The sequence below is a fragment of the Anolis carolinensis genome, chromosome 1 (assembly GCF_035594765.1).
Source record: "Anolis carolinensis isolate JA03-04 chromosome 1, rAnoCar3.1.pri, whole genome shotgun sequence".
Classification (NCBI taxonomy): Eukaryota; Metazoa; Chordata; class Lepidosauria; order Squamata; family Dactyloidae; genus Anolis; species Anolis carolinensis.
In genome coordinates, this window is record NC_085841.1 from 272,141,245 (window position 1) to 272,167,433 (window position 26,189).

The window sequence follows — 26,189 nt, forward strand, 5'->3', positions numbered from 1 at the left end:
TTCCCCTAGGAGCCCAGGGTAGCTGACTTCATGGTCTAAATTATTTTCCCCTTCCAACTAGTAAGAACCACCAGCATTAGCCTTTCCTAGATATTAAAAACTGTTGGAGTGAAAGGTTTTGGGTATAGAATATAAGAGCGGGGGAATACTCCACTGAACCCTAGCCAAAAAGGAATATATACTGTACATGTTTAAGCTGAAGATATTGCACAAACATCCCACTAATAAGATGCTGGTCACAGTGTTACTCAAGTTGGAAGGACTTGTGTTCTTTGAGTTTTTATTTTCAAGCTTGTCAACTCAGGCTCAAGTAACATAGGCTCAAAAGAAACACAGTGAAGCATGTTTTATAGAACCCTGTGTATATTCACATATGCATGCACATATATTAACATGACAAAGTCACATAAGAAGGAGTTCATACATTATACCACAAAACACTAGTGCCCATTGTGAACATGCCCTCAACTGATGTGTTTTGGATTATGACCATATTGCTGTCCTTCTCTAGAGCTCCTCCATTTGGCAGATAATGGGATTTAGAACATAGACAGACAAAGGCATTATTTTCATTTTGTTAGTTAAAGCATTTATTTCAAATGAATATCAGATGCTAGGTATATCAAATACAAATAATATTTATTAATATTGGATTTTTTTAAAAAAGCTTTGAAATATAAATAATATTGTTAAGGAAATAAATGGTTGGACAAAAAAAACCCAGTTCAACTAAAGTGTGATTTTACAGTTAACAACTGGAGAATACATAGTTTGCAAAAGAAGAGTTAATATTGCATTCAGTGCCAGAGTTATCTAGTGATTAAACATATATCTAAAACATTTCCAGTAGCCTGACAGGAAATCACTGATATAAGAATGTTTCTGGCAAAGATCCCACTTAGAAAACAAGAGTGTAACTACTAGGTATCTGGCACATTGCCACAAATCCTTCCGCATGCTTAGCTTTCAGTAGGTTATAAGGATACGAAGGCATTTACGTAGGTATAAATCCCACTGATCTCACTGAAGCTTCCAAATGGAGAGCCATCATCCTAGATCTACAGATCCTTAACTGTAATAGACCCACTGATCTACCAAAGACAATGTGACTATAAAAGATGTCACAGGAAAGCTATTCTCACTAATGTTGATAATTTTTACTAGTACTTAGTCATCACAGCACGTGTTTGTGTGTGTGTGTGTGTGTGTGTGTGTATGTGTGTGTGTGTGTGTGTGTGTGTGTATATATATATATATATTTTTCTGTGTGTGTGTGTGTGTGTGTGTGTGTACACACACACACACACACACATATTCCTATCTTCAAGGTCATAGGGTAGCTCTAGACTGGCCAGCTGCTATATGGTTAGGAAATTTTGCTGCTCAAGAGTTCAACTATGGAAAAGAGAAGAAAAAAAGCACAATATAAGAAGATAAAAGAAATGGATGTGGATCCTGAAGGATAAACTGTCACTCATGTTAGAGAAGATGTCATAGTTGGAACTAATTTTTCTTTTACTTTACTTGCTCTCTATATTAAAGAATATGTATAACAATACTCCCCTTCTATGTCTTTGACGATACAATAGATTCGTGTAGAACTATTTAACTAACATGGCTCCATAACTTGCATACTATGTCTTTTGATGTTTCCCATCTTTCCCTTCTTTTTTCCCCTTTTTAATTGTTTATTTGAATTTTTAAAATTCTGTTTTTTGAAAATAAAATAAAAACTTATTTGCAAAAATGAGTTTGACTATGAATACAGTTTACCTTGTATTCTCTTTGTTTCTGAGCATTTTCATTGTTAGCATTATTTCACTAAAGTTACTATTTTATTAACTCAACTACCACTATAATTATATAAAACTGTTATTTTTATTTTTTAAAAGGTAAACATTTTACTCTGAAGCCAAAGCTTTTCTTCCGAGGCATATTAATCTGCAAAAAAAATTGATCTCACATGAATATTTAAAAATGTGATGAACATTCCCTTCTTGCAATATTACACAGCTGGGACAAACAAACTTCTGTCCTATGCTATCTAAGGAACATCCAAAATGCCTTATTTTTTATACAGAAAAATAGCTTTAAGAGGAACTAGTTTTGAACAAAGAATCTGAGGGCAGGGCTAACTTTCCCTCTTTATGTGTTTTCTTGTACACAGACAGATACACCTTTTGTCCCATCTGCACAGAGTTCCAGATACACAGTTACATACTATATCTTTTGATGTTCCCAATCTTTCCCTTCTTTTTTCCCCTTTTTAATTGTTTATTTGTGTCTTGAAGCCTGTTAAGGGGGAAAGTTGAGGATAGTAATAGAAAAAGGAATCCATTCCATCTTTCCAAGGGCACCCCCATCCACATGGTTGCTCACAGTGTGAAAGAGGACGCAGAACTAGCCTTAATTTACTTTTAAGAAAAATGAATATAATGAAATGCAGAAGCCACCCTTAATTGTGCAGTGCTAAGATGATTCTCTAGATTCCAGAGCATCATCCTATTGTCATCCTTTATGGACCATCACTAGAGCTGACCTTTTCACTTGGCAATGTAAGAATGCCTCAGGCAACAGAGTGCAAACACAGCAGGGGTCCTGGCACCATCATGTCTGGTCCTTCAGAGATCCTTGCTACCCAAAGCTGCCCAGAGACCTTCGGAGCCATGCACTGTGGATGGAGTGCCTTTTAATATTATTTATGATGGTTTTGTGGAGAGCTGTGCTGGTTGATTAAGGCAATCCTCAAGAAGGAGAGAGAAAGACTCAGCATATGTAGCAATGGCAATGAAGTATGAAGAAAGCCAGGCAAGTAGGCGGCAGGAAGGATTGAAAGCAAGCAATTAACAGGGAAATACAATAGATGAGGGAATCAGTAAATTTGGGGGGTGGTAGTGCCATAATTTGGGGAGGGGTGGCAAACAGTGTTATTTTCTTATTCCACGAAGATGTATAGTTCAAATCAATTGCTGATATTCATTCTTCCTAAAAGTAACTTCTGAAACTCAAACATAAAGTTTTTAGTCTGGTCAAGAAAGACTCTTCTAAGGTTCTTCAGCAATGTTTTTGAAAGATAATATTCATTCTACTACTAAAAGGCTCTCAGGTGTACTTTACATGTTTCTTGTCCCTTAGATGAATTCTACAGTTTATGAACATACATAAGTAAGGTCCTTTTATGAGCCTTCCTCCCATATACCTATCCAGGTTTTCTCTAAGGGCTGCAGTGGTGCAACAGGTTAAACCACTGAACTGTTGAATCTGCTGACCTAAAGGCTGGCAGTTCGAAGCTCGAGGTTGGAGTGAGCTCCCGCTGTAAGCCCTACCTCCTGCCAATCTAGCAATTCGAAAACATGCAAATGTGAGTAGATCAATAGGTTCTGCTTCAGAGGGAAGATAATAAAGGCGCCCATGCAGCAATGCTGGCAACACAACCAGAAGGTTCTATGGACAACAGGCTCCTCAGCTTGGAAATGGAACAAGAGCACCTCCCCATGGACAGAGTTGAGCACCGTCTCCAGAAAGCTGGAAATGACATTTGTTCTGTGTATTTGTATGTCCTTTTTATTCCACTGGATTAAGTCACTGAATGTTTGCCTGTATATTGTAATCCTCTCTGAGTCCCCTCAGGAAGATAGAACGGAATATAAATAAAGTGTATTGTGTATTTATTATTATTCTCTTGTCCCCAACTTATAGACGTGAGATGGCTGTAATACAGGAAGCTTTCTGTGTGATGGTTCTTTCTCTGAAAACTCAGAAGAGGGTGAGGAAAGGGGCCAGAAATAAATGATACTATCTTTTACATTTATGATTCTAAAATAAGTTAACTATAAATAATTCTTCAAACTCAGAAATCTTGTATGACATTAATGGCTTGGTTTGGAATAACCACATTTGTTTATACAAAGCTCTCTTCCATATTGGTACAAAGCAGAAAGGAATCCACCAGCCTAGGTTTTACCAACTGCTGGATGTCTGACTCTTGAAGGCCGGCGGGAGTCATCACAGCTAGTCGACGCAATGCTGCCTGCAAGGAGAATGGGACAAGGAGGCTTTTGAATTTAAAAAAAATCCAGTGCTTTGTGAAATGTGATTTAAAACATCTTGTGCAGAGTAACATCTATACTGAAGTTCAGTAGTAATCTACTACACCTGGTTATATGTATATACCTTGTGTCCAGTTGCACATTATGCTTATTGCTTTCGTTGCTAACCAGACAGATTTTTTTCAGCCAGGTACAGTGTTTACTTATAGTGGGGTATTTCAAATTGCAATACACAATTCACACTACATAATTGCAGCATGATTATTCCACTGTTATTGCCATGGCAATACACTAGGGAATCTTGGGATTTGCAGTTTGGGGAGAAAAATTATGAATTATCACCCAGAGAGCTCCTTTGAGCACCATAAAAAACAACAATTCCCAGAAATCCATAGAATATTTTCATATGACAGTTAAAGTGGAATCATAACAGTATAACTGTAGAATTTGAACGTCCTTATTTTTATGTTGTATTTATTTTTATGTTTTGTTTTAATTTCTAATATTTTTAAATTATATTTGTTGATTCAATTTTGCTGTAAGTAGACTAGAGCCCCATTTTTGAAGGAAAGGAAGGATTCTACTGTTCTAAAACAGTGGTTCCTAAATTCTGGTCTTCAGAGTATTTGACACTTCAGTTCTCAGAAGGCTCAGTTAACGCTCAGGGATTCTTGGAGTTGACATCTGAAAGAAACCAATAAATATAATATGAAATCCCCTCCCTTGCCTACTTCCATTCTATTCCTGAGGTAAAGTCCATCCATCTTTCCCCCCCATCCTAGTACTGGAGTATTTTAGAGTCCCTTGGACTACTTCCCAAGTGGCCTGAAGTGATTACTATCTCATTTATTACTTGCCAGCATTGTTTCAAACAACGATTTTGTGCTTCAGCTCTCTTGGCTTAATTCTATAATGGGAAGCTGCTTGTTCCAGTTGAACAAATCTCACTAAATTCAGTTGAGACATTTTGAAAAGAACATGAAAAGTCCTTAGTATGAAGGACTACCATCTGAAAACACCCCTTGCCTTACACCCCTCCCCCCAAATAAAATACTTTTGCTAGCATTAGGCACATTTGTGTCTATGGCACTTGTGCCAAAGAGGCTCTTTGAGGGCCAGTCTTCATTCTGCTCTGAAGTGCTGAAAGAGATGTATTGTGTGACCTCAGGCAAGTCACTTTATCTCTGCTTAAATTCGTTAAGACTTCAAATTGACATAGGAATTATCTTTGCACAGTACTTAGTGTACAATTGGTTCCATTTTGATTGGTGTCTGTAGTGATTACCGTATTACAAATAATAAATCACATTATTTCCAATCATTCAGGGACCAAAATCTGAGCATATAACCCTACTGCATGAGGAAAGATTGTCCATTTATCCTCATTAAGTATAATGTTGCTGTTATGGAGATTGTTTTCTCATGTCATGATAGGGAAGTCACAAAAGACTGTGGGTTGCCTGTTGCAGTCTGATAATAAATTTACATTAAAAAGAAAAGAAGAGTGAATGATTCCAGATGAGCATGCTTCAGTTTGATTTAAATTGTGGTAAAATATAAGACCTAAACTGTAAAAGCCCCAGATTTTGTCTAATCCCAGAAACTAAACAAAGTCAGCCCTGGTTAATACTTCGATGGAAGATCACCAATGAAGGTATATTTCAGAGCAATGCAATAGCAAACCACCTCTGAGCACTTCTTGCCTAAGAAAACATTATGAAATTCATGGGGCTACCATAAGTCGTGAGGTGACTTGAAGGTACATCCACACACATTTGTGGAATAGAAGAGAACTCAATCATAAGAAAGCTTGTAGACCAATAGGATACCAAATATGCCTAGTAGAGATAAATTATCAACACAGTGGATAATTGGGATCTGTGAGTATTTGGTTCCAGGACTAACAGTAGATACCAAAATTCATGGATGCTCAAGTCCTATACATTATATTATATATAATTATGTATAATAGCATAGTAAAATGGTGTCTCTAATAAAATGGCAAAATCAAAGTTTGCCTTTTGAATATTTTTTATGAATATTTCAAGCCATTGATGGTTGAATTCATAGATACAGAATCTGTGGATATGAAGGGGCGGTTGTATTACATACCTGCAATCTTATGTCAGGTGGGAACTTATGTGGAGACAGAGAATGGATATTGCAGCCATTCAGAACAGTAAACTCAAGGTAGATGTGCTCTTCTGTTGCTTTTATAAAAGGAAGTAAGTGAGTAATCAGGGCAAATTTTGCTCCCATCCCCCAGTCTATAGGTGCAGAATTAATGCAGTTTGAAACCTCCTTAACTGTCATGGTCCAATGCTATGGAATCATAGGAACTGTAGTTTGATGAAGTAGCAGCATTCTTTGGCAGAAAATGTTTAGGTGGACCTTGTGATAACTATAAGTCCAACCTCCACTCAGTTATGCCTTGTCAGTAGAATAAAATTCTGAATCTATTTCAGTGTGGGGAAAAATCGAAAGGGAACAGAGAAAAATAGAGGAGGAAACCAGATGGACATACCAGACATGCAACGAGAACAGAATCACTGTTGTTTCTTTCTGTTGGAGACCTGCAAAGCTTGATAAGGTGTGGGATACCTATGTGTGTAACAAAAAGTGGGAAGAAAGTATTTCAGTCATTACAACCGTCTGCATTGATTCAGTATGGTTTATTTTACAGATTGTTCCATTTCAATTAAAATGCTGATTAATGAAACAAAAAGAAAGAAACATGGAAATATGATGCATTTTTGGCGACAAGTTACATCAGTGTCACTCAAAGTAACTCATTGTTCCAATTTCAAGCTAAATTATTTCATCTAATTCTACTTGTCACGTTCCACACTTAGGCCTATCTATCATTCCACTTCAAGAGATATAATAATAATAATAATAATAATAATAATAATAATAATAATAATAATAATAATAATAAATGTATTATTATTATTATTATTATTATTATTATTATTATTATTATTATTATTAGCTGCATTATATGAGTTGACACTGCCCATATAATGCAGTTTGAAACTTTATATCGCAGTGTAGATGGGGCCTAAGCTTGTTGCAATGTTTTTAACATAGAATTTTACCACAATGGTCAACCCACTGCCACACAGAAATACAAAACTTAAGAATTAATGAGAGATTTCTATACAACCTCTGTTTGGATTTTCAAGGGTGAAGAATCCACTACTCTGAGGCAATCTATTCCACTGTCAAAAAGATATCACAGTGACAGAAGCTCTTTCTAATGTTTAGGTGGAATGCTTTTTTTTCCTTTTAATTTTGGTCCATTGTTTCATGTCCTAATGAGCAGTTCAAGCAAATCCAGTGCAACATGAAAGAATACATGTTACTTCCTTTTTTGGACTACATGCTGGCTGAGATATTATGAGATTTCTTATTTATATGATACAGAAACAGGTGATTTGGGCATACTTATTTGATTCACAGGACCGGGTCAAAATATGCATATTCAGTCATCACAGAGGAACACAAATACTTTATGAATAAACAAAAACCAAAAAAATCAAGCCCTAAATAACAGTCAACAGATCGACCTCCTTAGAAGCACAACTGAGAACATGGAATGCAGAGAACAAGCTAAATAAAATTCTTTCAGTAAGGTGACCAAAGCTACTCTTTCCTTGCATAATAGTATACATGCACACAGTATGTTTGCATTGTGTCATTCTGTTAAGCATTAACAGTCTTACAGTTAAGATTTATAGCTGCATGCGCCACTTCAGGATCACGGCTCAGTCTGGCGAGGGTAACTGCAATTTTCTGCTGGACTCTTTCACAGGCAGCAACTTCTGCTGGATTCCCAGATGACGATTTCTCAAACAGCATTTCCATCAAAACCTCGACACCTATGAAGGAATACAGTAATACAATACTGTGAATACTGTAGGAAGAATATTCAGTAAAATGTAATTTAAAGGGTGAGGCCATACATTTGAATAAAATCTATGCAAATGCCCATTCTGGTGAGGAATTGTAACATTCCTTCACTTGTCTCTGCATAGGTAGAATGTGCATATTAATTTCTGTATGTGGGACTTTGAAATAATCAGTAACCTCTCATATTACTCCCCCAAATGAATAATCTGTTTCTACTAATTATGCAATTAATCCAACAGAATCACATATTGTCTCCCTGAAAAACTACCTGAAGGTGAGAGGGTAAAAAATATGCATTCCATGAACAACTTTAAAAAAAAGTTATCCAAGAATAATGGCTGTTAAACGAAATGTGTTTTATACCCCTTCAGTGTTCATAGTTCCACCCAGACAAATCTTGAGATTATTAAAATACATTATCTATACTTGCCTACCACAGAATTGTAGTGCACTCTCTTTGACTACAATTCTTAAGATACCCTGAATAAAGAGTGACTAGGGATCAAACAAGTTTAATTTTGATCACCAATTTGTACAGATGTTTTTACATTAAAATTGCTTTGGAGTTAAAATAAAATAAGGTGTAAACTTGCCGTTTCTGTACATCATACCTATAAACCCACCATATGATTGTTGAAATGCATACCATTTCCTTGGATTATCTCTGAAGCACACTGATCCAGGACAGACATATTTGCTAATATTGTGGCAACCTACATGAAAAGAAAGCAATAACAGGTTATGGAAAATCTTTCCACAGCCAAGCAGTATCTGCCTTTTTGTTTTAGATATCTCTTATGTTCCCTTCTCAAATAAACTACTAATTCCATTACTATTATGCAAAGTAAGTAGTTAATGTTGCTTGAGTTGAACCATCTATTTATTTGACATTTTTCAAGATATCAGTCTCCCTAGGGAAAATATTAAATGCTATTTCATAATCATAAATAAAGGTTAATTCTATTTAAGAATGATCCAGATATGATTTCAATGTAAAATGAGCGAAATTCCAAACTTCATTAATCAATAAAAGCAACACATATAAGCAGTAGAAACAGAGAAAGGCTAGAGTATGGATGGATTAACTCAACAAAGAAAACCACAACCATGTGTTGGAAAGATTTGGGCAGAGCTGTTTCTTTGAGGGTTGCCATAAGTTGAAACCAACTTGGTGGCATATTAACAAAGTGTGTGTGTACACACATGAAAACAATGTACTCAAAAACACCCAAAAGCTAGAGCTGCCAGTACTACTGTGCCTGGAAGAGTTGCTATTTTTTAAACTAAGCTAATTTTGTTTCCTTCTTTAATTCCACTAAAACCTACATTTTCTGCTTTGTTCGGTCTACTTCCAGTCTGGCCGTACTTTCTGTCAACCAGTTCTCCTTGTCCATAGGATGGGATTTCTAAATCCATGTTACTCAAGCCTGGCTCATAGACCTATGCCCATCCCTTGATAACTACACATTATTTGAGAGCTTGCACACCTGAATAGGCTTCAGTAGAATAAACCCACAAAGATGCCAAATCAGCAGAATCTCATTCTGAGCCTGTAGGTTATTTGCTGCCCAGCACATTGAAGGATGAACAATGAGTGTTATTTGCAAAATAGCAATAAATAAATAAATAAATAAATGGATCCTGGGGCAAATAAAGCATGAACTTTCACTAGAACACAAGGCTCCCTCCCTGAGAAATGAATTAATATATTGAAGGTGAGCTCTAACTCTATCTACCCCTGGCATGACTAGTCAAGAATGACAGGAGTAGAGGAGATAAGTTGTCTTCCTTACTCATCCTAGCAGTTCATCTACATCTGTGGCACTCACCACTTGAAACTGATCCAGTGTAATCCTACTATGGAATTGCTGGGCATCTTGTCAGTTTCTGCTATATTAATGGCATGTAAATCAACTCTTGTCTGGGAGATTTTATCTGTGAAATTATTGTCAAAGCATCACAGCAAATTACAGAAGGCTTAAAAATTTGATTCAGCAGGGGAAGATTTCAGAGTTAGACCCCTCACTACATTGAATAATTCAGCTGGATGTGAATTTATGTATTAAATGAGTACAGACTTTCTTCGCTTTACATATTGCCATCTCATAGGAGCAAAGATAATATCTTTATTATGTCTTGTCAGGTATAAGTTGAGTTTTCTCCATTTGCACTGTGAAAGTCATCCTTCCTGCTTTAGCTCCCTGAAGTCCCTGAATAAGTAATGGGTCAAAGAGGAATTTTTGGAAGCAATTACATTAGAGTCTCACTTATCCAACATTCGCTTATCCAATGTTCTGTATTATCCAACGTAGTCTGCTTTTTAGTAGTCAATGTTTTTATAGTCAATCTTTTCAATACATTGTGATGTTTTGGTGCTAAATTTGTAAATACAGTAATTACTATATAACATTGCCGTGTATTGAACTGCTTTTTCTATCAAATTTGTTGTAAAACATGTTTTGGTGCTTAATTTGTAAAATCATAATGTAATTTGATGTTTAATAGGCTTTTCCTTAATCCCTCCTTATTATCCAACATATTCGCTTATCCAACGTGTCATTAGCCTTATTCAGATCTATTGACTGCATTATGAAGAAAGGTGGGGCCTGAGTTTCTAAGACATGAGCAAATCTGTTGATGACTGGGGCTCATGGATGTTTCTCACCATATTTGTTGTCAAATAACAATAATACTACGATAATATTTCTTGGAACTCCCAACATGCTATTATTTCGTTCTCATTGGGTGATTATAGTAACAATGGAGATTCACATTTTGTTCTATTACACAAAACGTTTTCTGCTTCCCCCAGCAATTGTATAATGTCATCTCTCTGAATAAACAGACCAATTTAGAATGCAAATGGAATGATGAACTACCAATAGTGACAGGTAGAAAAATGGGAATTCTACACACATCTATTTATTCAATGTTAATTATTAACAGAGTTTCAGGCACATTGTACATATGTATCCCTTCCTCCTCAATTATATCATATTAATGAAAATTACTTACTCCATGCAGAGCCCATACCCACGTGGCTTTCTAAGTGAAAGATGAAGAATTCAATTAAGGACAATTTGAAAATGTGCCAATTACTCAACTCCTTCAAGTTATTTTATCTAATGAATATTATTAGAATTAATACTGTGCTGCAAATTATTTGAATGATGGGTTTATATCAGTTCAATCCACTCTATTCCCCTTTCCATAATTAAGTAAAACTATGTGTTTATGAGAAATGCACACAAAGATAATACATAGCTTTAGTTAGTAGTTTAACGTAGGACCTTATCACTTAGGCATGTCCCGTCTGGATTACAGTAATGCGTTCTACGTGAGGTTACCTCTGAAGAGTGCTTGGAAACTTCAGCTGGTCCAAAGAGCTACAGCCAGGTTGCTCACTGGGGCTGGCTGCAGGGAGCCCACAACTCCTCTGCTGAAGCAGCTCTACTGGCTGCCAGTCTGTTTCCGGGCACAATTCAAAGTGCTGGTTATGACCTTTAAAGCCTTAGACGGTTCAGGTCCAGGCTGACCACATCACCTTGTATGAACCTGCCCAGGCCCTGAAATCTTCAGGAGAGGCCCTTCTCTCGGTCCCAGCTCTATCTCAAGCTCGGTTGGTGGAAACAAGAGAGAGGGCCTTCTTAGAGGCTGCCCCTCGACTCTGGAACTCCCTGTCCAAAGAAGCCAGAATGCCCCCTTCCTGCTATCCTTCAGGAGGCAGGTTAAAACTTTGTTATTTAGGCATGCTTTTAAAGAAAAAAAGTTTTTAAGCTCTTAAGAGGCTGTTGTGATTTTATATGCTTTCAATGATGTTTAATACTGTTTTACTGTTTTAATTCTTGTATATTTGTATATTTTACGTTGTATTGCCGTGCTTTTAGTTGTGAACCACTTTGAGTCTCCATATCAAGAGAAAAAGCAGGATATAATAATAATAATAATAATAATAATAATAATAATAATAATAATAATAATAATAGATACAGAAAGATCCAGCAAAATGGACAATACCAGGAAACTACAGGCCAATAACATGTCTGCCTACAATGTTCAAACTGCTGACAGGCATAATAGCTGATCAAATCCAGGATTAATTGGAGGAAAATAACATCTTGCCAGTAGAACAAAAAGGCAATAAAAGAAGAAGTAGGGGCACGAAATATCAGCTTCTGATTGTCAAAATGATACTGGAGAATTGCAAAAGCTGTAAAACAAACCTCTATACAACTTGGATTGATTACAAAAAAAACATTTGACTCACTTCCACATTGTTGGATTATCAAATGTCTAGATGTCATTGGGGTTTGTGAAAATATTAGAAAGTTCACCAAAAATGCAATGAAACAATGGAAAACTGGGTTGTTCGTGGGCAACAAAAGCTATGGAATTGTTAATATCAAGAGAGGAATTTTTCAGGGTGACACACTGTCACCACTGCTGTTCATCATTGCAATGGTCCCTCTGTCAGTAATTCTACAGAAAACAAACCTGGGCTACCAAATAGCAAGAAATTCATCAAAAATTTCCCACTTGCTGTACATGGATGATCTAAAACTTTATGGAAAATCAGAAACAGAAATCCAATCACTGACCAACACAATCAGAATCTTCAGCACTGACATCAGTATGGAGTTTGGCCTAGACAAATGTGCCACAGTGGTATTAAAGAAAGGGAAAATTACTCACAGCAAGGGCATAGAGATGTCAAATGGACAAACCATAAAATGTAATCAGTCTGAAGCCTATAAATATCTCAGCATACTACAGTTGGACAATATCATGCATGGGCATGTGAAAAATGTGGTCAGCAAAGAATATATCCAATGAGTCAGAAAGATTCTGAAGAGCAAATTAAATGGTGGAAATACGATCTAGGCTATCAACACCTGTGCCATACCTGTCATTAGATACACTGCTGGAATTGTGAACTGGACACAAGCAGAGCTAGGTGATCTGGACAGAAAAACAAGAAAACCTATGACAATCCACTACTCATTACACCCGCGTAGTGATGTTGACAGACTTTACCTGCCCAGAAAATCAGGAGGCAGAGGGCTTCTGCAAGTGAAACAAATGGTAGAGAACGAGAAACATGTCCTGGCAGATTATGTGAAAGGCAGTCAAGAACCAACATTGAGGGAAGTCAATAGTAGTAAACTGCTTCAAGTACAAAAGACAAAGGGTGAATACCGTAAAAACACAATCCAGAGCAGAAGAGAAAACTGGCGAAAGAAGGCTCTCCATGGACAGTTCCTGGAAAAAATTGAGAGCCAAATTGACAAAGAAAAAACATGGCTGTGGCTCACAAATGGGACTTTGAAAAAGGAAACAGAGAGCCTGATTCTGACAGCCCAAGAACAAGCCATTAGAACCAATGCCATCAAAGCCAAAATTGAAAAGGCTACAACAGATCCCAAATGTAGACTCTGCAAGGGAGCAGATGAAACAATAGATCACATCCTCAGCTGCTGCAAGAAGATCGCACAGACAGACTACAAGCAGAGGCATAACACCGTTGCTTAGATGATTAATTGGAACTTGTGCCACAAATACCACCTGCCTGTTTCAAAGAACTGATGGGATCACAAGCCGGAAAAAGTTACAGAGGATGAACATGTCAAGCTACTCTGGAACTTCCGAATTCAGACAGACAGAGTTTTGGAGCACAATACTCCTGACCTCATGATCGTGTTAAAAAATAAAGTATGGATTGTCGATGTAGCAATCCCAGGTGACAGCAGGATAGAAGAGAAACAACTGGAAAAGCTGATACGATATGAGGATTTAAAGATCAAATTGCAAAGACTCTGGCATAAGCCAGTCAAGGTGGTCCCAGTGGTGATCGGCACACTGGGTGCAGTGCCTAAACACCTTGGCCTGCACTTAAACACAATCAGCACTGACAAAATTACCATCTGCCAGCTGGGATCTGCACGCATTATTCGCCGATACATCACACAGTCCTAGACACTTGGGAAGTGTCTGACGTGGGATCCAATACAACAGCCAGCAGAGTGTCTGCTGTGGACTCATCTTGTTGTGTTTCTAATAATAATAATAATAATAATAATAATAATAATAATAATAATAATAATAATAATAATAATATCCCTGATATCGAGGACAGTGAGGCATCCATAGGGCAATGGGGCAAATTATGGGGCAGCGGGGTGAATCCGTCGCCCAGTGCCCCATATTGCCTGGTTGCCTATCACATGCCAGAAAGTGTACCTTGCTGCCCCCATAACTTTAAACCTGAACATGAACAGTCTCTCATGTTCAGGATTCCCTGTCATAGAGCACTTTGTCATTGGACCCCTGTCAAAAGTAGCTGTGCGTCATCTGATGAGATCCGGTGGGCTCCGTGCTGGCTGCATTGGTGAAGTGTTTTACAATGGGGAATTTTCTAAATGTGATGAAGTTCCTAGTGTGATGTAATGGTTAGAGTTTTGTTCTAAGGTTGAAATCCATGCTGAGCCAAGAAACTCACTTCCCTCAAAAAGGTGCTCTGAGAATAAAATGGGGAAAACCATGAAAGCTATATTGGCCATAAACTCACTGGAAAATAGTTGGGATACATATAAATGAGTAAAACCCACAGTTTATATAACACTTTAAAAGACAAATATTTATTTACTGTACATATTTTTAAAGCATTTATCAACTACCTATCAGTCTGCCAAGGCTCCTGAGGTTATTTACAATAGACAGAATTAAATGGATGTATCCTACATACCCATGAGTTCTTCAACTCAAATATTCATTTAATTAAAACTATAAACATAAGACTTGGCATACTTGAGCAGACCAATAGCCCATGACACCAAGAAATCTGTATGCAAACATTTTGGTAAAGTGCTATTGAGTTCAGGCAATCCTGGACTTGTCGAATATTCAAATGTCTAGAAATCACTCACCTTCACCTAAGTTCCAACTTTACACTCTACTAGTTCCTTAGAATTACTTATCTAGTCAGACATTAGAATTGCATTCTTTATGTCAGGCAACCATGAAGGCTTTTTTTCTGTGGGAAGCACAGTATATGTACCTGAACACTATGATTAATAATAAACTTTATTTTCATATCCCGCCCCATCTCCCCGAAGGGACTCAGGGCAGCTCACAACAGGGACAAGCCCGAAACAACGGCACAACATATTTGACAAAAACTTAAAACATTTCAACGATACACAAAATAAAATAATGGACAATACATTAAAATCCAAGCAGATAAAATCAGAGTAATTAAAAGCAAACCAGCGGGGACAGGTTTCATAAAGTGCGGTATCATGGAAATGAGTAACAGTGATAAAGTGCCATATGCTTTTAAAACATAAAGTATTCTGATGACAGCTCTATTGGGTCTATTCATTCAAACGCGCTCTGGAACAACCATGTTTTCAATTCCCGGCGGAAAATGGGCAGGGAAGGAGCTAACCTGATCTCCCTAGGGAGAGAGTTCCAGAGCCGGGGGACCACTGCCGAGAAGTGATTCACTTTGTGCAATTTGAAACATTTATTTTCATTTAAGGTAGGACTCTCTTTAGGAATGAAAAATCATCGCAAAAGACAATAGCTGTACAATAGCATTTGTTCATTATGATAAACAAAGTACACAATTCAAGTAACCTGGGGCCTATTCAAATGATACAATTTTGTTGTTGTTGTTTATTCATTCAGTCATTTCCGATTCTTTGTGACCTCATGGACCAGCCCACGCCAGAGCTCCCTCTCGGCCGTCACCACCCCCAGCTCCTTCAAGGTCAAGCCAGTCACTTCAAGGAAACCATCCATCCATCTTGCACTTGGTCGCCCCCTCTTCTTTTTCCTTCCATTTTCCCCAACAGAGTTATCTTCTCTAAGCTTTCCTGTCTTTTCATTACATGGCCAAAGTACTTCATCTTTGCCTCTAATATCCTTCCCTCCCGTGATCAGTCGGGCATTATTTCCTGGAGTATGGACTGGTTGGATCTTCTTGCTGTCCAAGGGACTCTCAGAATTTTCCTCCAACACCACAGTTCAAATGTGTCTATCTTCCTTCACTCAGCCTTCCTTATGGTCCAGCTCTCACATCCATAGGTTACTATGGGGAATGCTATTGCTTTAACTATGTGAACCTTTGTTGTTACTGTGATGTCTCTACTCTTCATACAATTATAGTGGTGTTATTCAACTTTAATTGTAATAGTTCCATCCATTTGCACTTAACACTTATGGTGCTGTTATTCCATTTTAACTTCTTCTGAAATTCTGAGATTTGTAGTCTGGTAATGCCCTACGGTCCCTCCCTAAACTGCTAATCCCAGAATTCAATGGGAAGGAACTTAGTTATTTTAAGTGGAATAATAGCACTATCATCATGTAGTGTGAATGACCCCTGATCATCAGGCCATCAATATTACAATGTTTGGTCCCTAGGGTGGAGAAAATTACACTCCTCATCCTAGTAAAGCAAAGAGGAATACCATAGCATCTGAAATGGCTAGTGTGATTTTCTGGTAGATGATGCTGTGAACATCTTCACTCACAAAGAAGTTACAAGGTCACTGCAATTGATACATGGCTAGTACCCTGATTTTTACATTTCTCTCTGTTAAAAAAAATGATGCTAGTGGTTTGACAAATAATGGCTACGGAATACTGAAATAAAGAGAAATAGAAGGATGCATAATACATTGTGGTTATAGTGAGGATAACAGAAAGAATGAAACTCACAGCTGTTTTTTTTAAAATATATCAATTTGCAAGGTGTTTTATTTAGAGCACTCATTACACTATCTTCAACCCACACAAACATACTTAGTAAATTACTGTTGTTCCCATATTACAGATGAGAGACTGAAGCTCAGAAACTGCCAAGATCTACATTGAAACTGCCCTGGTGTTATCACTAGAACAAGAATGGCAAATAGGATAAGTCTCTTGCATGAAGGTTGATGCAGAGAGATAATAATTATTTTTTATTTTTATATTTATTTATACCCCGCTTTATCTCCCCCAAAGGGGACTCAAAGAATCAGTGAAAAATGAAAACTGTAACTACATTTAACAATGTAACCAGTACCTTTAAGGATTGTTTAAGTAACAGTTTTATATAAAAGCAAGGAGGAGTTATATTGTGTAGGTAAGGAATAAACAACACCAACACTAATAACTGAATAGCAAATTCCACATATCAACAAAATCAGGTCCTAAGAATCTTACTGAAGTTCCCTTACTGAGTGCCATGGCTGAAGAGGAGTGTAAGTTTAAGTATCCTTTGTAAAACACAACAGTATGCAACAATACCATAGCAGCAAAATGAAATTACAGTAGAGTCTCACTTAGCCAAGCTAAACGGGCCGGCAGAACCTTGGATAAGCGAATATCTTGGATAATAAGGCGGGATTAAGGGAAAGCCTATTAAACATCAAATTAGGTTATGATTTTACAAATTAAGCGCCAAAACATCATGTTATACAACAAATTTGACAGAAAAAGTAGTTCAATACGCAGTAATGTTATGTTGTAATTACTGTATTTACGAATTTAGCACCAAAATATCATGATATATTGAAAACATTGACTACAAAAATGGCTTGGATAATCCAGAAGCTTGGATAAGCGAGGCTTGGATAAGTGAGACTCTACTGTACCATGTAATGGCCACTTTGCACACAATCCCAGCATTGTGAATGTACTATAGACGGCAAATATATATGTATGTAAGTAAGATCTATTCACAACTTGCATCTATGTTTAAAGAGTATGGACATTTCCTATGCGGGAGGTCTACTGATATAGAAATTGACACAAATAGACCTTGGTGTTTATTCTGCATGTGGCCAACGATAAATCTTACATGCCAGAGAGCTTGCTTTTTTTAAAAAAATGAAAATATTCTTCAGTAGCATGGTGAACTATCTTCACCAAGATATGAAGAGAGATATAAAATAGAAGACAGCATTGGGAATGATATATAATTAATCCCCACAGGTCCACCCACCTCCATATACAATGATCTCATCTTTTCAAGAATGAATATGCCTTCCATTTTGGGTGGTCAGCATCTCTGACTGGAGAGCCAAGAGTCATTGTGCTAATTAAATCTTTATTAGTCATAAGAAAACAGCTTTTCATATGCTTTTACTACCATCGCTAGCATGAATAGAAACGTTCAATATTAAAACAAAAGTTACTGTGTCATTTCATTAGGTGGTAGCATCTAAAAGTGCTAATATTAGTAGATTGCAGTCTTAGATCCACTGCTAAGCAAAATTACTTTCTGCTGCACTTTATTTCAATTCAGTTAATTGGTCAAAGACCTCTTAAAGAGAAATTGCAAAACTTTGGCCCTCTGGACTGGTCTAGAAAATAAGTGATTAAAATGTATTGAAAGGTGCAAGTTACAGAGTTTCAAGTCAAATGTTGCCACTGAGGGAATGGCTTCCTACTCCCTCTTTCACCCGCTCTTGTGCCTTCAAATACTGCTCTAGATTATTTAAATACTATCAAGAACAAGTCTGGGGAAAACTGTTGGGAGTAGAGGAGACTGCAAATGGGAAGGTCCAATCAGACGCTGTCAGATTTTGACAAGAAAGACAAAGTTTCTTGTTTGAGGTTAAAGTAAGATCAATATGCCTTTCATTTCTGTTGGAGACTCAGGGCTTGTCTACACCAAGCCCTAAAGGTGGAGTGTTTGGAGTGGAGTGTTTGAACAACTTCGGGGCACATCTGTCTGGACTGGCCCTGGAATTTGTGTAGATGTACATGAGTCCTCAATCAAGACAGCAACTTTTGTGCTTTGTTGTTGTGTGCTTTCAAGCCATTTTCAACTTATGACAACCCTAAGGTGAACCGATCATGAGGTTTTCTTGGCAAAATTTCTTCAGAGAGAGTTTGCTATTACTTTCTTCAGAGCCTGAAAGACTGTAGTTTGTTTACATCCTTGGGTTTCCATACCTAAGCAGAGATTTCAACCTAGTCCTTGCGCTTCCATGCTTATGCAGAGATTTCAACCTAGTTCAACCACAACATCATTCTGGCTCTCTCAGCTACTTTCAGGTATCACAAAATTAGAAGGTTTTTACTGCAAGGCTAATGTGAGCTCTTTCAGTGCACTCACACATACAGTGTAGGGAAATATGCCAACACTACTGGTTTCTCAATTCATTATTGAGCCGTATTAGTTAAAGTGGTGTCAAGCTGCATTAATTCTACAATGTACCCCTTGTTAAGCTGAATTTTTATGTTTGAAAGTAAAGCAGAATTCTTACAGAATTTTTTCTATAGTAATGCATTTCAAGACATCTGAGTTATCTTTTTCTTAGTATGCTAAGGATCAACAGTGTATTTGATTTCATTGGAATACTGTGATGAAAAACATGTATTGTGGATTTAAAAGAACTCAAAACCACCCTAATGTGGTGAAATTGCTCCCTACACTCGCTAAGGATCCCTTTCTGTTACATAAACAGGGAGAGAATATGTGGGGGGTTGTGGGGGGGTGAGGTTCCAAGGTCCAGCACATAATCTATGTGGACTTGGGACACTGTCTATCTCTAAATTCTTTTAGTTGCATTTAGAGAGAATGTGTAAGGAGCAAAGTACAGCCAGCCCTCCACATTTGCTAGGATTGGGGGCACAGGGCCTTTGCAAAAAGGGGGGGGGAGTCATTTCCTGTCAAACTACTTGCAAATAGTAGGCCTTTCTCAGAACCACATCAGCATTCTTGTCCCATTCCCATTCCATACCGGGCTGCAAGGTTCCCCCACACTTCCGTCACGTAATTTTGTGCAGATTTTGCCATGCATTATCCTTAAACTATGTACTTTCTCTAAAGTGTACACTTTCCACTTTGAATGAAATATCCTTGTGTACCTCACCTCATGGAAATTCAATTTTAATTTTCTACCTGGTTAAATATTGATTGCACTCATGCACTTGTCCACTCGGCACATTGTCAGTCACATACAATTTTCAAATGAATGCATTATTTTGTGTGCATCTTTTCTTCTACACCTCAGTGTAGAAGCCTTGGTAATGGATGGATTGTACCATTGCCAGTTTCAAGAGGCATGCAATTGTTTTTTTTTTATTCGATTTTACTTTAATAGGGAAACATGAACCCAAGAAAAATGTTTCCATAGCTAGATGTTAGATACGTCTTTGGTCAAATAGATATAGATTCTTCCATGTGATTCTGTGGAGTCACCTATATGGGGTCATCTGACTATAAGTAGGTTTCCCTATAAATGATCTACTAAAAGCATAGTTGGATGGTGGTGGAGTCAATCATAATGTCTAGTACTTTCAGTCCCACCCACCATCCACTCCAGATGTTCTTGGAATGCATGGAAGAAAGAATTCTGGAGAGGTCTCCTGTTATTTGACTTGACCCAATTCTGTTGTCCTGGGATACCTTATATTTTGTAAACAATTCAGACACATAAATAGCACAAATTAACACTTTTTAACAATACAGAGAAGTTGTGATTTCCTGTGCAAAACTAATTAGGAGGACAATATTACAACTGCATTGCTAGAGTTCATAAAAGCTAGGCTCCCCAATTCTGCCCGGCTCTTATTTTTATCTCCATTACTGGCATTTGTGCTACTTGTTTTAATTTCCTAAGTATTTTGTGAAATGTAATTATGTAATTAATCATCTTCAGCTTAGTTCACAGAGACAAAATGATTACCTCATCCTCTTTACTATGAAAGTGCTGCGTTTTGAAGTCGGTTCCTAAATATGAACCCAGCTACTTTGTAAATGACTATGCCACACATGCCAAAATGTTCAAGAGAAACAAAGGAAATCCTAGCCAATAGACAAGCTATGATGACTGTAACAACCAAAGAAAGAAAATCATTGTTTCAGGACAACAAGGTGCTGGAATATTCTCCCAGAAAGCCATGAACTGGTTGAGTTTGTTGACTTCCTCATTAATGTAATCTGACTGTAGGTACTGTCATCTGACTTTTTTAGCTGCTTCTAAAATGTCCTAGTTATCTCTCCTCCAACTTTCCCTCTTAATACTCAGCTCGCTACAAAGTCAAAAAGGTTTGCACTCAATTTGGGGTGAGTTTACACAGGAATTAAAATACAGTTTGGAGCCATTTCAAGTTCAAGGTGTCTACAAAATGTTTACCTTCAATGTGTACCCAAAAACAGGATATTAAAAAAACTGAGCAGAAATTCTGGAATAAATCACTAATATGGAAGTGCTTCATCTTAAGACCTCCAGAATATTTTAGAAGCATGCCAAGATCTTTGTTTTCAGCTAGCTTTTGAATCCATTATACATGTCATAGGATTGCATCTGAAAACTGCCTCCCAGGTCCATGCCACAACCACAGTACTTTAGATGCTACTAAATACAATAAATAAGCAAGTTCAAAGGAAAAAATAGGATATAATATAAAGAAAATGGACATCAATCCTTGTATTGTTATGAAGTCCTACATCAATGGTGTGCAAGCTTTGGCTTTTGAGACTTCAGCTCCCAAAAGGTCCAGCCAGGATACATGGTCAAGAATTCTTCAAGTTGGTGTCCAAAACATCTGTAGAACCATTGCATTTGACTGTTGTTGTTAACTTCCATTGATTTCAACTTACAGTGACCCCATGAATAACAGACCACTAAGACATCCTATCACCAACAGTCCTGCTCAGGTCTTGCAGACTCATGCTCATGGCTACTATCTGGGATGCGGTCTTCTTCTTTTCCTCCTGCCTTCTACTATACCAGGCAAGTATTGCCTTTTCTAGTGAGTCATGCCTTGCACAAACCTATTTACTGATTAGTTCTGAATCAAACTATTTGATTTTGTGAGAGAAATTTGTTTTTAAAAAGCCAGCAAAGATGCCACCAAAAAAAGCCCAAAACACAAATTGTGGTACATTTTCTATTAGGAAAATTGCTTTATTTAAATTTATCATCTTTAGAGAAGCCATCATTGCTGTGTTTGAAGAAATACTGGATAACATTTGATCTCAATTAAATTATCTCTCTTCCATTTTTGGCAAGATGACTCATTGGATAAAAATGTCATTTCTATCCACTTGTTCTTTTAATCATTTTTGACTTACAATATATTTGGAGGCTGGCATGTCTAATCCATTCATTTCACTCAATGGATCAATTTGGTCTATCAAGAAAGGAACACTTGCCCATTTGAATAATACAGATCATAGCAAAATAAATCATACAGAAGATAACCAATACCAGATAGCAATGTACCCAGCTTTCATAGAGCCACTTGCTAAACTTGTTGTCTATATTTTAACCATTAATCAGAAATGTTGAGGAAATATTGAAGTGATATTTCCACACCATATTGGAGGACCCTACAGAATGGACATATATGACCAATTTCCTTCAAGAGAAGCACTGTCATCACAGACTAATTTGTCTGAAAAATCAAACAAATCACTATTCATGTAGTTGTCTCTTAAGTGGGTGATTTTTTAACGTAAGTAGCATAGGGCACTAAAGGAGTGCTGACTCTTTACCTTCCAACCAGTTTCTAGTTCAAATACTATGCAGCACAACCCTTAGTCCAGTCTTAAAGACTGGAAACCTTTCTTCCAGTGCAGATTCAGGGCCCCAGATTTGATGCAGTATAGATGTAAGGTCTCTAATCTGTATCAGGACTTCATTGGGAAAAACAAGGATGCCTTACCTCACTACACACTGTGGTCCCATTCTAAGTTTGGATCTCTGCACTGGTATTTTTTAAAAGCTACTCACGTTACAAATAATAACACAATTATTAATATCGTGAACATGATCTTGTCACATACATCCCTGTATTTCCTTGTTTACAATGATTTTATGTTGCTAATTTGCACAATGCCCTTCTAAAATGAAACAAAGGCTCATATTTAAAGATGATCATATCAATGTTGATGTCCTGAACTTCACTATGAAAATGCTCTGCCAACATCATCAAAGGCTATCTTTTGTGACAGAGTATGATTGTCTTTCAAGGGTAGTCTCTTGACAATGGGTCAGTAAATGACTGTAGAGACCTATTCTGGATCCATTTGGCATTTTGCAGTGAGGATATACATTTCCATATGGAAGGCGGCCCCAACAAGGCTTTGGTTGATGGTCCTTCCTTTTGGCATGGTTCTCCTTTCCTATTATACACTCAAAGATAGCCTCAAAGAGGAAGATGGTCAAGTCTCTCCTAAGTGATAGAGTAGAAATGGCAAGACTTAGATTTATTCAGTATACCCTTATTTGGAAAAGATTTCCAAAATCTTGGGGCCACAGCTGAGAAGGATCTATATGTGTGCATGCCAATTTCACTGATATTAAAACAAATACTCAAAGACTCCAGATGTAGATCTTACCACCTCTCCTCGTGATTGTAATTACCTCCCTCGGTAAAATGAAAGTCCCTTTCTGCTGTCCCATTTCATGGCCATTTATGCCCATATTTTTCAGACACTTTTCTGTGTACTCAGTATATATGTCAACTAAAATTAGAAATGCATAACCTAGAGTTGTGCATTCATGACTGTTTTATATTTACAATCCTTACATATCAACTAACCTGAAAATACGAAACAGTCACAGATATATAAGGATTGGGAAAATCTTTCAGTTCTAACTTATCAGGCAGCACCCATTGTGATCAATGGGAGTGTTGTTCAAGAAGCAGCTGGCTGATGGTCACACTCCCTTTCATTCACACTCCCTTTCATGGTGATTCTGAACCATCTCCAGAATTAGGAGAAATTGCAACAGGGACACTGCTTTTGTTGGTTCCATCAGGGATCACTTTGTGCTTGGTGTTCATACACTGTTTCCTATATGTTAGTGTTCAGTCTAAGGTGACACCAAGATATTTAGGATGGAAACAGTGTTCGAGCTCTTGGCCTTCCCAAGTAACTTTCAATTTCCTGTCGGCTTCACGGTTACGTAGGTGGAAAGCACACACTTGTGTCTTGGCAGGGTTAGGCTTCAGGTGGTTCTCTTTGTAGTAGCTGGAGAGATCTTTCAAGGCATTAGTGAGCTGGTTTTCAACTGTTTCAAAATCTTTTGCTTGTGTTATAAGGCCAAGGTCATCAGCATATACGAGGGCTATCCAAAAAGTAGGTTATGTTTTGGATTTTAAAAAGGACAAAGTATAGGAGAAATCATTTACCATATGCAGCTGAAAGACACATTCCAATACTACAATCTCACGTAATCCCCACTGAAATCTAGGCACGTCTCATATAGATAAATGAGTTTGAAAAGGTCTGCCCCAGTAAATTTGCCGCCTCTCTCCTCCGTTTCCAACAATGGGGGCGTGGCTGGCAGCGCAGAGTTTTGGCTACGCTGCAGGAAGGGAGAAGGGGGAAGAGCTGAGGACACAAGTGGGCAGACCTTTTCAAACACATTTATCTATATGAGACATGCCTAGATTTCAGTGAGGATTACGTGAGATTGTAGTATTGAAATGTGTCTTTTAGCTGCATATGGTAAATTATTTCTCCTATACTTTGTCCTTTTTAAAATCCAAAATGTAACCTACTTTGTGGATAGTCCTCGTATAAAGCTCTTTGTAAGTGGTGGTTGTGGCTGTTCATTTGTGAAGATGTTAAATAAGGTCGGTGCAAGAACATTGCCTTGGGGTAAACCATTCTTTTGCCTCCTCCATCTGCTTTTCCGGCCCTGAAACTCAACATAGAAGCTGCGGTTTTCCAGGAGGGTCTGGACAGTTTTTGTAAAGTCAAAGTCCCGGGTAATATGGTAGACTTTATGCAGCATTTTTCTATGTTGCACCGTGTCATAGGCAGCCGTAAGGTCCACAAAAACTGTTCGCATAATGCAGCCTTTCTCATAGCCTTCCTCAATATGCTCAGTCAGATGAAGAATTTCACCTGTACAGTTTTTCCCTGGTCTGAAACCTGCTTGTTGTGCAATAAGCTTAGGTTCAATGACAGGTCCTAATCGATTTAATAGCATCCTCTCATATACTTTATATAGATGATATAAGAGAGAGATTGGTCGGTAGTTCCTAGCATTGGAGGCATCTTTACCAGGTTTTATAATGGCAATGATCTTGCATGAACACCAAGCACAAAGTAGCTGCATGCAATAACTTCCTGCGGAAACTGACTGGCAGTGCATGGGCTGCAGACCCACAAGTAATAAAAACATCAACCCTGGCCTTTTCTTTTTCAACTGCAGAGTACGCCTGTTTGGCACAAGTCTGCCCATGCGAAGCAGGTGGACATAGCACTGAACAAAACATGTAGAATAATCACAGGATGCCTTAAACCTACACCTGTTGATAAACTCTATAAGCTAGCTGGCATTACCCCTCCTGACATGCGATGGGAAGTTGCTGTGTGAGAAATAAGGTCGAACATTGTGAAAGCCCACTGCATGACTATCAGCCTCCTCCCACCAGACTCAAATCAAGGAAGGGCTTCATGAGAACAACCACTCCAGTTCCCCCATGTTCCCCCAGCAACAGCAAGGGTGTCCCTCTGGGCAGCTAAACCAGGCAATCCCAACTGGATGGCCCCCCATGAGGGTCTGCCTCCAGGGGCAAACCAAGAATGGGCAATTTGGAAGTCCGTAAACAGACTGAAAAGCGGAGTGGGCAGATCAAAAGACAACCTGGTAAGATGGCACTACCTGGAGGAATCTTCCACTTTGTGTGACTGTGGAGCTGAACAAACAACTCCTCAAATGTATGCTTGCCCACAATGCCCTGCCTCATGCACGGAGGAGGAGTTGTTTAAAGCTACGGACAATGTGATTGCTGTTGCCCGCTTTTGGTCCAAAACTATTTAGCTGTTTGTGATTCTTTTATTTTATCACTTTTAAACTTATTTATTATGCAATGCTTTTGACACGAAATAAATGAAATCAGGGATCACTTGCAGGAGGGAATGAGACCATCAGTCAGCTGCTTCCAAATCAAAAGAGGAACAGACACCTATTGATTGCACTAACTACTACCTGGTAAGTAGGGACTGAGGAGATTGGGACTCACTGCATATCTAGTGGTTACACATTCATAACTATTCATGCAAATTCCAGGTGATTTCATGCATTCAGTGAATAAATTATTCAGAGCTGTATGCATTGCAAGGCTCTTGTACTACAACAGATTAATATTACTATCTTTCTGAAACTCATTAGGTTTTTTTCCCCTTGTTTGGTATACTGTAGCTAGTCAAACATTAACACGGGCCTTCTTCAACAAACTCACTGTTGAAGGGAGAAATAGTTT

The 26,189-nt window shown here is 37.9% G+C and overlaps 1 protein-coding gene across 3 annotated transcripts in view; it reads right to left on the reverse strand.

Annotated features, from left to right (window-relative positions):
* Positions 1-263: 263 nt before the first annotated feature.
* Positions 264-26,189, reverse strand: part of insc (INSC spindle orientation adaptor protein) — a 167,990-nt gene continuing 142,064 nt past the window's right edge. For 2 of the 3 annotated variants that reach the window (XM_062967675.1, XM_062967676.1), the window contains exons 10-13: positions 8,608-8,674; positions 7,775-7,930; positions 6,574-6,650; positions 264-4,030 (exon numbers count right to left, since the gene is read on the reverse strand). In XM_062967675.1, the coding sequence (XP_062823745.1) occupies positions 3,902-4,030; positions 6,574-6,650; positions 7,775-7,930; positions 8,608-8,674 (429 nt within the window). In that variant the 3' untranslated portion in view covers positions 264-3,901. Of the gene's footprint in view, positions 4,734-6,573; positions 6,651-7,774; positions 7,931-8,607; positions 8,675-26,189 lie in introns of all 3 variants that reach the window. The other variant, XM_062967677.1, reaches the window with a different exon arrangement.